The 11,692-nt window shown below is 36.1% G+C and overlaps 1 protein-coding gene across 1 annotated transcript; it reads right to left on the reverse strand.

The window, feature by feature from the left end:
* Nucleotides 1-232: 232 nt before the first annotated feature.
* On the reverse strand, nt 233-4,098 carry LOC120150233 (protein adenylyltransferase SelO-like). The gene is made up of 8 exons (XM_039162924.1): nt 3,762-4,098; nt 3,411-3,520; nt 2,901-2,957; nt 2,501-2,800; nt 2,138-2,385; nt 1,139-1,445; nt 785-1,058; nt 233-705 (listed from the first exon to the last, which is right to left on the reverse strand). Exons 1-8 carry the CDS (start codon nt 3,975-3,977, stop codon nt 451-453), a joined length of 1,767 nt encoding a protein of 588 aa, XP_039018855.1. The 5' UTR covers nt 3,978-4,098; the 3' UTR covers nt 233-450.
* Nucleotides 4,099-11,692: the final 7,594 nt, after the last annotated feature.

An 11,692-nucleotide genomic window follows, 5' to 3' on the forward strand; every position in this document is an offset into this window, starting at 1 on the left:
TTGAATGACTTAAACGTGGTTTTACCCTAACTACGGCTATAAAACATAATTTTTTGTTTAAACTCGTTTTAAACCCTAAACTAAAAAAAACACTAATATTCTCTCAATTCTCTCCTTCTTCCTTTGTCAGCCCGATAAACCAAAAGCCATAAGCCTCTCGCCGCCACCATATATCAGTGGCCATAAGCCATATATTCTCTCAATTCTCTCCTTTTTCCATCCAATCGTTTCGTTTCTCAACCATATATCTTTCTATTACAACAGATGAGAAAATAGATAATTATCAAAACATAAACAATGCATACTTGTCGTGTAAAAACCCTCATCACTGGATGACGCAACAAAGGTAGAACATAAAAATAAAACATTATTACGCTTTGTGAAATAAAAATATTTCCCTCCGATTTTGCTATTTGTGAAAGTTTTCTGTAACATAAAACCAATTAATACTCACGAAGAACAAGATAGCATACACACACCAGGCCGATAAGCCCATGCTGGCGGCAAACGAGCATATTTTTCCATTCCCGGTTGCTCATCATAAGGCCGCTCCATTACTTTAAGCAGCCTTCGGACCTCTCCAAAATCACCAAGTTCGGCTGCATCAATCGCACTCTGGCATAGGTAGTTCCTCAGAACATATTTAGGGTTCACCGAGTCCATTGAAGTTTTCCTCTCCTCATCTGAGATGCCACTGGAAACAAGCTGAATAAAGAAAGACGTTTTCTAAGATTTCAGCAGTTGATACACATTAGTGATATTAGTGACCAAATACCTATTGTACCTCCTTTATGTAGAATTGCACCCAACTGCCCCATGCCTCCTTACGTTCCTTGCCGATATCTAGCAGAACAGCCTTTAGTGGAACCAACAACTGATCTTCTGGAATGTCAGGATCTGCTTTGATTTTGGAAAGTGAACGAAAGAAGTTCGTGTAATCCACTTTATCAACAGCCAGATTATTAAGAAGTTTAGTGACAAGTTGTTTACTGTACTTTTGGAGACCAAGCTTTCGGCTCATTATAGCTTGATATTCATCCATAAATTTCGTCCCATACCTGCAGCAAAACAATGTAATAAAGATCTATCATGGAATAGCTTACTATTACAGTGGAAAGATAACTTGAATAGGACATACCTTTCCATGGCGTAATTAGCTTCTTTATCACTAATCAGGCGTGCAGCCATCAAACTGGAGGCAAATTGTGTAATATTCCACAAGCAAATATCAGGCTGATTTCCAAAACAGTATCTTCTCCCAGGAAGATCTGTAGTATTTGGTGTGTAACTTGGATCAAAAGCATCTAAAAATCCGAAAGGACCATAATCAATGGTGAGACCTAAAATGCTCATGTTGTCAGTGTTTAGCACACCATGAGTAAAGCCAACTCCCTGCCATCTAGCAACCAAAGAAGCAGTGCGCTCAGCAATCTCCACTATCCATGCTGGATATGAACAAGAAACAAGTGAAAACTAGGAACGATTACAACAAAATCATGAAATTTACTAGCTTATGGACAAACACGTTCAGCGAATAAGGCATACACAAGAAAACTACTATCTGATTCACAATAATAATAGCAACTAATTAATTCAAATTCTTCTGAGGTTCATGCTTTCAAACTAAATCTATGTTCCCTGAGTCAGTAACAATGAGGTATAATTTTATGAACACATAAAGCTTAAACATAAGAAGTGTTTCATAATTGACCCCAAAGTATGTTTTAAACCAGGCAGAGTGAAGCTAGCATGTCTCTAAAGGAGAAAACATGTCATTGGCTCATTGCCTAGATGCACAAGTGTGCACTATGCAACAAGCCTTCTCCAAGAATGCTGATTTGGGCATTGTGCCCTATATGAACTAATGGAAATTTTGGAATCTACATACTGTTTCTGATAGTCACAATGCTTAAAACAAAAGCAGTAGGAAATCATGTTCTCAGGGCCACTAAGTAAAGAAGAAATCTAGAAGTAATAAACGTTAAAAGAATGCAGAAAGCACGAGAAGAGAAGGGAGACTGACTTGGCTCACAAAGTGAGTTTTCATCTATACGATCTAATTTTGCCAAAACAACTTTCATATTGCTCATGACATTTTCCCTTAATACCACAAATGATAATGGATCCTTATATTTACCTGCATATTTATTTGAAGTCAAATCCACAACCAATTGATCATCATCACCGGTGATAAAAGATAAGCTCTCGCTTTTACTAATGTTCTCAATATGAGGAAAGTGATGTCTGATGGCATAGTCTGCCAAAGCACGAACAATACCAAGGTCTTCTTCTCCCCTAGAAGAATGTATTTGGAATGAACCAAAACGCAGAAAGGACTGCACAACTCTGCAAACAATTGCACCAGGCTCTTCCTTTGGATTGCCACTGCAGTAGAAGATGTAAACAATTATAACGAAGAACACACCCCTCATATACATCGTATGTAGATATTGCCTAGTTAGCCCATGGTTATCTTAAATTAAAAACCCAGTGAACATACTCATAAAACATGTCTCGAGTAACAAGTTTTCCAGTGGTCACAAGGCAAAGAGCACGAGTAGTTGGGATTCCTAGAAAATGCATTGCTTCACTGCAAAGAAATTCACGGATGCTACTTCGCAAAACTGCAAGCCCGTCTGCAGATCGACTGTATGGAGTCTTCCCAGCTCCTTTAAGCTGCAATTCCCACCTTTCTAGCCTAGAATTTAGAATCTCCCCAAGAGTAATAGCACGGCCATCACCCAGTTGGCCAGCCCATGTGCCAAACTGATGTCCTCCGTAACATTGAGCATATGGCACCCTGTCAGAGGGAAGATCAATGAAGACCCAAGGGATAATAAATGATAAAGAAACTGACGTCTGATAGTAATTTGTAGAAAGAGTTCGAGACAAATGCTTACGCTCCTGCCAAAGGGGAAGCCCCGGAAAATATAATGGGAAAATCTGGTCTTTCAAATCTGCGACTCCGACAAAGAGCTGTAAGGTCAATCACTTGCACAACACAATGCAACAACAATGATACAAGGGGATACAGAAAACGGAAGTAAGTAACAATCAAAGCCAAGGCATGAAAGACACAATTCTGAAGATTGTGGACAATGAATTAATGTATAATCATATAAACATTTTTTTAATAATATAGTATATTTGGTATAACAAGGCAAAGTTGATAAGTAAATAATATTTTTTTCCTATTTTGGTGCATGCATAACAAAATTCCCTCATCTTATTTTTCATAATCCAATGATATAGTATATTTGACAAAAAAAATTATATAATCACATCTAACAGTTTTGATTATAATCAAGTACTATACCTATAGAAAGTCTAATACAGATTACTCCGCTATCCATCACCCTTCATTCGCTAGTATTTTCTGAAGGACAAGTCCAGTGTAAGGCAATACTTACTCCTTATGGTCCAAATCAAGCAAGTCAGCCACTGAATCTGACCAAACAACAAGCTCCGGATTCTCTACTTCAGCTGAGGGAAAAACCTTTGTATAACATGCATGTAAAACCTGCAAAATCATCGGAAAACCTTTTTAAAAACTGTATATTCCAAATTATACAAATCAAAGATACATTTTAGTTCCTCGATCTTCAAACCGCATAAATATCATTTCTTATATGTTAAAAGTTCTAAAAATGAAATCTAATCTAATAGTATAGCTTAAATTCCATTTTTAGAACATGAAAATGCAAAAACGAACGAATAAAACTAGAACATGAAAAAGAATTTTGAAACGGAAGAAATTAAACCTGACGAGGAATAGAGTCGCTTTGAGCGTCCCCAGGGAGTTCTCTGACGAATGAATGATCCCAATTGAGATCTTCAAGGCTCAATTTAACGTTTTTATTTTTATTTTCTTTGTTTATGTGATCGTCACCTTGTTCTCTGAAGCTTTGATTTTTCAAACTGTCGGCAACGGAATCGAGGGAGAGGGAGGAGGGAGGGTCGGGTGAGAACGAGTCCATACGAAGGCTGCCACTGGTCTAAACGCGGCGTGCAGGGGAGAAACGATTTTCGAGGAGAAGAATGGGTGAGAAATAAGAGCGGAGGCAGAAGCAAGGCAAAGAGAACGAAAGGGGAAGCATAAACCGAGTCGATCAGTTTTTGGGACATTTCTGAATTTATATCATCTTTTTTTCAACATTTTCAAAAAGAAATATTATTATTCTTCATTTTTTTATATTTTTTTATAATTGTTTATTTTTTCTATTTTATGTATTTGTTTTGTCTTAACTTTTAGAGTAAACTATCAATTTAATTTAGTACTTAAATTTTTAGTTTTTTTCAAAATAATATTTATTGTTTAAGCTTTGTTTTGTTTTAATGCTCACAATTAAAAATTTAACATGTTTAGTACTTAAACTATTAGTTTTGGTCCGTTTTAGTACCTAAATTTTTATTTTCCCCCTAAAAAATTAACGTTCAATATTGAACGAGAGTACTGAAATGAATCAAAAACTAAAGTTTTTGTATGATTTTAAAAAAATTAAAAATTTAGTATTAAAACAAACTAAAAATGATAATTTAAATACTAAACAAGTAATTTATCATACTTTTAAGACTTATTAAAAGTAAATATTTAATTTATATATTTTTGTTCATTTTAAATGAATTTGATGTTCAATATTTTTTACATTATTATTTTATGGTCCCATCCATCCGACTATTATAAAATTATCAAACACTCAAAATGTGATATATTTTATTTTTATATTTTAAAAAATATATATATTTTAAAAACATTTAAAACTATTATTATAAAAAACTATTTTTTATAAAATGTAAAAAGATCTTAATAATAAAATTCTTAAAACCTTAAAATATCTTTTAAAATTGTCATCTTAAAATTTATTTTTGTCATTGTCATCTACAATCACCCATTTACCTGTGGATTATCATCCACTCTTTGATGAAGTCCCCCTTCTTAGAATCAATGTAATGTTTTGTGCGATCAATGAAGGGTGATTGCACATAAGATTTAAAACTAATATTATAGCTGTAAAATCACCTATAGGCAATGACGAACTCAAATTTCATGCAATGATTAATCAAAATTTCTACCAGAAGGAGATATGAGATGACTGCATCACGATTTATAAATAATATTATCGACACTTAAAATCGTAATTTGATTAAAATTTAAAATTTAAAATTTAAAATTTCGGTATCATAATTTAAAGATTTAAGGATTTGAACGACGATAAAAGGAGGACTGACGTTAAAGATGACAGGTGAACATACGTTCGATGGAAATGACAATAACATTGGATAATTGACGATAAAATTGATATTTTGAGAGTAAGGTTTTTCAGTTTTTTATTTTATTTTAAATTTTAAGTTTTTTTACCAATAATATTTTCAATTTTTTAAAATAAAATTTTTAAAAATTTATAAATACATCATATTTTAAGGGTAAATTACATGTTTAATAACTAAACTAACATTTTTTGTTCGTTTTAATACATAAACTTTCAATTTTTTCAAAACCATACCTAAATTTAGTTTTTGTTTCATTTTAGTATTATGTTCAAAATTTAATGTTAAGTTTTGAAAAGATTGAAAGTTTAGGTATTAAAACAGACCAAAACTGATAGTTTAGGTACTAAACACGTTAAGTTTTTAATGATCGGGTGCTAAAAAGAAAGGAAAACTAAATGTTAGGTATAGTTTTGAAAAAAAATGAATGTTTAGGTACTAAAACTTATCAAAACTGAAAGTTTAGGTACTGATAGCGTAGTTTGTCCTATTTTGAATGATTGAAAATTTTTGGTAAATTACAAGTTTAGTACCTAAACTTTCAATTTTTTCAAAACCATACCTAAAGTTTAGTTTTTGTTTTATTATATACATTGTTCAAAATTTAACGTTAAGTTTTGAAAATTTTGAAAATTTAGGTACTAAAACTAATCAATACTAATAGTTTAGATACTAAATGCATCAATTTTTTTATGGTGGGTACTAAAATGAAAAAAAACTAAATGATAGGTATGGTTTTGAAAATATTAAAAGTTTAAGTATTAAAATGGACCAAACTGAGAGTTTAGGTACTAAATGTGTAGTTTACCCTAATGTTTTTAATAATTATGATAAATTAAACAATTAAAATGATATTGTCAATAATAAAAACACTCCCACGATCCCAATCAAGTATATTCTTGTTTTTTCAATTGAAAGGAGCCTAAGACATTAGGCTAACATTGCATATCAGTGGCTTGGTGAAGGGGTTGGGCATCAGCAGAAAACAAGTCTATAATTTCCACTGGGGGAGAAGCAGAATGGAGCAGTCTGAAGTGCTGAGAAGGGGTAAAGTTAGCCAGTCTATCAGCAACTTTATTTCTAGTTCGTGGCATCCATTAGAATTGAATCTCCTATGTGCGATGGCTTAAGTTAGCAATTGCTCTGACAAGTGAGAGGTGACTGTGTCCAGGGTTGGTAGCAGAGAGCTTCTTGATAGCTTATGCGTGGTCGGATTGAACAATGATTCTGGTTTCTGGAAAAGACTACTGCTAACAAGGAGTCCTTCATATATACCCCAAAATTGGGCTTGAAGGACGGAGCTTATCCCGATATTTTGCAGAAGCCAACAAGCCATGTGCCATCAAAATCTCAGAGGATTCCTCCAATCGAGCTGTTTCCTTAGCTATCGAGGTTGCACCATCAGTTTTCGGACTTGACCAACCTATGGGGGGTTTGACCCACTTGGGTCGAACAATTTGATTCTCCTGATGCCTGTAAGAGATAGAACCAGGATAGTCATACCAAGTATCCCAGTTGCTACTGTTGGTCAAAGAAAATGGCAGCAGCCGGCTACTTGAAAAATGGGGGGTGCCTAATTTTTTTATTAAATTATAATAGGGTTAATTATACATTTAGCCATTACACACTTTAGGATATTTACAAGATTAGTCCTCAAGCTTTAGCTATAAATACCCTAGCTCATTTAGCTTCTAAATCATCCCAAAATCTTCTAGTTCTCTCTCAAATGTGTTTTGTAAATACCTGTAAATATTATCTTTAGTAAAAGATCTGAAGCAGTCCGGAGACGTAGGCAAAATTGGCTGAACTCCATTATCAATTTCGGGTATTATTTTTCCGCTTTTATTTCGCATTCTCACTAATCTGGTTATAGGGAAATTACCGTTCTCGTTTATTTCCCAACATCTGGTAATCAGAGCTTTTGGTTGTGAATTTTGCAATTTTTTGCGAGGTTACTATTCATTACTATTTATATAAATAGTGAATTTTGTGAATAGTAAAATTTTGTCGGTGATACGAATTTGTCGACGGAGGTGTTTTAATACACGGTGGTTCGCAAGAATTGTCAGAAACGATTCAAACGAAGCCAGATTCGAGTAGGAGCAATGGCTGCAGACGAAGGGAATGTGAAAATTGAAAAGTTCGATGGTGCGGACTTTGGCTTTTGGAATATGCAGATTGAAGATTTTCTGTACCAGAAAATCTATATCAAACTCTCTCAAGAAAGCAACCAGAGGGCATGAAGAATGAAGACTGGGCTATTCTCGATAGACAAGCCCTCGGAGTTATCCGACTAACGTTATCTCGCAATGTTGCTTTCAACATAGCAAAGGAAAAGACCACGGCGGGTCTTATGGCGGCTCTCTCCAGTATGTACGAGAAGCCATCGGCCTCAAACAAAGTTCATTTGATGAGGCGATTATTCAATTTGCAGATGGCGGAAGGGGCATCGGTGGCTCAACACCTAAATGAACTCAACACAATCACAACTCAGTTGAGTTCAGTAGAAATTGAATTCGATGATTAAGTTTGAGCTTTAATTCTCTTATCATCTCTACTAGACAGTTGGAATGCAACTGTTACAGCAGTCAGCAGCTCGTCGAGAAACAACAAATTAAAATTCGATGATGTACTAGATCTGGTATTGAGTGAAGAAATTCGACGGAGAGAATCAGGTGAAGCATCAACCTCCTCGGCCTTGCACACGAAGTTTAGAGGGAGAACTTCAGAAAGAAATTCAAATCGTGGCAGATCCAAATCCAGAAGGGGAAAATCAAGAACGGGAAAGAAAGATTTTACCTGTTATAATTGCGGCAAGAAGGGTCATTTTAAAAGAGATTGCCGAGCACCAAAGAAAAATACCGACGTACAGGAATCTGCAAACGTGACAGAGGAGACAGGTGATGCCATGATTCTAAGCGTTAACAGTCCGATTGAATCATGGATCTTGGATTCAGGGGCATCTTTCCACTCCACCCCATGCCGAGAAATCATGGAGAACTATGTCAATGGTGATTTTGGGAAGGTTCATCTAACTGATGATGAAACCTTGAAGATCGTCGGAAAAGGAGACATCCGATTAAAGTTGCCAAACCAGACCACCTGGACGCTGAAAGGAGTGAGACATATTTCTAGCCTCAAAAGAAATTTGATTTCTGTAGGACAACTTGATGGAGAAGGATATAGCACAACCTTTTCAGGTTGTGAATGGAAGATTACCAAAGGAGCACTCATCATTGCTCGTGGTAAGAATACTGGTACTCTCTATGTAACCACAAATTTAGAGAATATCATTACAGCCGCATATGCTAATGGAAAATCAAACCTATGGCACCAAAGGCTTGGCCATATGAGCGAGAAAGGGATGAAGAAGCTTTTGTCAAAAGGGAAGCTTCCAGATCTAAAGAATGTAGATGTCGGACTATGTGAGGATTGTATTTTTGGCAAACAAAAGAAAGTCAGCTTTGCAAAGATTGATAAGACACCCAAGGCAGAAAAGTTAGAGTTGGTTCATACTGATGTATGGGGACCATCTCCAGTTTCATCCCTTGCAGGCTCACTATATTATGTCACCTTCATCGATGATTCGACAAGGAAGGTGTGGGTTTATTTTCTGAAGAAGAAATCAGAAGTCTTTGATACCTTCAGAAAATGGAAGGCCATGGTGGAAAATGAGACTGGTCTGAAAGTCAAGCGGTTGAGGTCTGACAATGGAGGAGAGTACAGAAATCGTAGATTCAGAGATTTCTGCGCAAACAATGGGATCAAGATGGAGACAATAGTTCCCATGACATCGCAACAGAATGGCGTAGCAGAGCGCATAAACAGAACTCTGAATGAACGTGGCATAAGCATGAGGATACATGCCGGATTACCCAAATTTCTATAGGCTGAAGCTATCAACACTATAGCTTACCTGATCAACTGTGGGCCCTCAGTTCCTTTGGATGGCAAAATACCAGAGGAAGTTTGGAGCAAGAAAGAAATAAACCTTTCACACTTAAGAGTGTTTGGTTGTATTTATTATGTACGCATAGATTCTGCTGAAAGAAGTAAACTTGATGCCAAGTCCAACAAATGTGTCTTTGTTGGTTATGGTGGTGATGAGTTCGGTTACCGATTTTGGGACTATGAAAATCGGAAGATCATCAGAAGCATAGATGTTATTTTCAATGAGAATGTGATGTACAAAGACAGGGCAACCATAGAATCAAGTAGCTCTAATACCGAAGTTGAAACAAAGGAATTTGATGAGTTCGAGGAGATTTTTGGAAATGATGTTTAAATCAGTCCTGAAGTAGTTTAAGAAGAACCAGGCACACCAGAACTGAGACGTTCCTCCAGAATTCCTAAACCATCCCAGCGTTATTCGCCTTCTTTTCACTACTTGTTGCTGACTGACAATGCTGAACCAGAGTACTATGATGAAGCAATGCAAGTGGAGGATTCAGTCAAGTGGGAGTCTTCCATAAAAGATGAGATATACTCGCTTATGTCAAATCAGGTGTGGGAATTAGCTGAATTACCACCAGACAAGAAAGCACTCCATAACAAGTGGATTTACAGTATCAAAAAAGAGCACGATAGGAGCAAACGCTACAAAGCGAAATTGGTTGTCAAAGGTTTTCAGCAAAAAGAAGGTATTGACTACAATGAAATTTTCTCTCCATTCGTGAAACTGTCTACAATCAGACTGGTACTGAAAATTATAGTTGCAAAGAATTTACATCTTGAGCAGTTAGATGTAAAGACAGCTTTCCTTCATGGTGATTTGAAGGAAGAAATCTATATGAGGCAACCAGAAGGCTTCATAGAGGTAGGCAAGAAAAACCTGGTATGCAGGTTGAAGAAGAGTTTGTATGGTTTAAAACAAGCTCTAGACAGTGGTACAAGAAGTTTGATAGTTTCATGAGTAGCAGTGGTTTTACCATATGCCAAGCAGATCATTTTTGCTACATCAAGAGGTTTGATAACAACTTCATTATTTTTATTGTTGTATGTTGATGACATGCTCGTTGCAGGCTCAGACATGCAAGAGATTATAAACTTGAAGCAAAAATTGTCGAAGCAGTTTGCTATGAAAGATCTAGGTGCTGAAAAGCAGTTCTTGGGATGAGGATCAAGAGAGATACAAAGTCGAGGACTTTGATATTATCATAGGCTGAGTACATTAACAAAGTACTCTCCAGGTTCAACATGCAAGATGCTAAACTAGTAAGTACACCTTTAGGTGTTCATTTTAGACTCTCCGAAGAACATTCACCAAAGACGGAGGAAGAACGTGCACACATGGTGAAGGTGTCGTATGCCTCAGCAATTAGAAGTCTGATGTATGCCATGGTTTGTACTAGACCAGATATTGCTCACAGTGGGAGCTGTTATCAGGTATATGAATAATCCGGGCAAGGTACACTGGGAAGCAATCAAATGGATCCTCAGATATCTGCGGGGTACCACAAGCAAAACACTTTGTTTCAAAGGTGGAGATACGATACTGACAGGCTATGTAGATGCTGACTTAGCCAAAAATGTTGACATTAGAAGAAGCACTACAGGGTATATCTATACTCTAGGAGGAACCGCAGTGAGTTGGGTTTCTCAACTACAGAAGATAGTTGCTCTCTCCACAACTGAAGCAGAATATGTCGTTGTTATAGAAGCCAGCAAGGAGATGGTTTGACTCCAAAGTTTATTGGAAGAGTTAGGCAAGAAACAAGAAAACAATGTCTTATATTGCGATAGTCAAAGTGTTATCCATCTAGCAAAGAATCTGTCTTTTCATTCCAGGACGAAGCACATACAATTGCGATATCATTTTATCCGGTTTCTTCTTGAAGATGGGATTTTGAAACTTGAAAAGATCAGTGGAGCTCAAAATCTGGTAGACATGTTAACAAAGACGGTGACTACGGACAAACTGAAGTTGTGTTCAGTTTCAGTTAGCATGCTAGAATAAAAGACCAGAAATACTGTTGCATTGATTGAGGTGTGAAGATAGATTGAAATGAGTCTTCAAGTGGGAGATTGTTGGTCAAAGAAAATGGCAGCAGTCGACTGCTTGAAAAATGGGGGGGCTGCCCAATTTTTTAATTAAATTGTAATAGGGTTAATTACACATTTAGCTACTGCACACTTTAGGGTATTTACAAGATTAGTCCTCAAGCTTCATCTATAAATACCCTAGCTCATTTAGCTTCTAAATCATCCCAAAATCTTCTAGTTCTCTCTCAAGTGTGTTTTGTAAACACCTGTAAATTTTATCTTTAGTAAAATATCTGCAGTAGTCTGGAGATGTAGGCAAAATTGGCTGAACTCCGTTATCAATTTCGGGTATTATTTTTCCGCTTTTATTTCGCATTCTCACTAATCTGGTTATAGGGAAATTACTCGTTCTCATTTATTTCCAACAGTTACTGCATTTTAT

The sequence above is a fragment of the Hibiscus syriacus genome, unplaced genomic scaffold, assembly GCF_006381635.1.
Source record: "Hibiscus syriacus cultivar Baekdansim isolate YM2019G1 unplaced genomic scaffold, ASM638163v2 tig00002793_pilon, whole genome shotgun sequence".
Taxonomy (NCBI): Eukaryota; Viridiplantae; Streptophyta; class Magnoliopsida; order Malvales; family Malvaceae; genus Hibiscus; species Hibiscus syriacus.

Coding starts and splice junctions, on each gene's coding strand:
- LOC120150233 (XM_039162924.1), bottom strand. CDS start 3,977: ATGGACTCGTTCTCACCCGACCCTCCCTCCTCCCTCTCCCTCGATTCC. Junction 3,521..3,761: donor GCGACTCTATTCCTCGTCAG/GTTTAATTTCTT, acceptor ATGATTTTGCAG/GTTTTACATGCATGTTATAC. Junction 1,446..2,137: donor GACTTCAAATAAATATGCAG/GTAAATATAAGG, acceptor GTTCATATCCAG/CATGGATAGTGGAGATTGCT.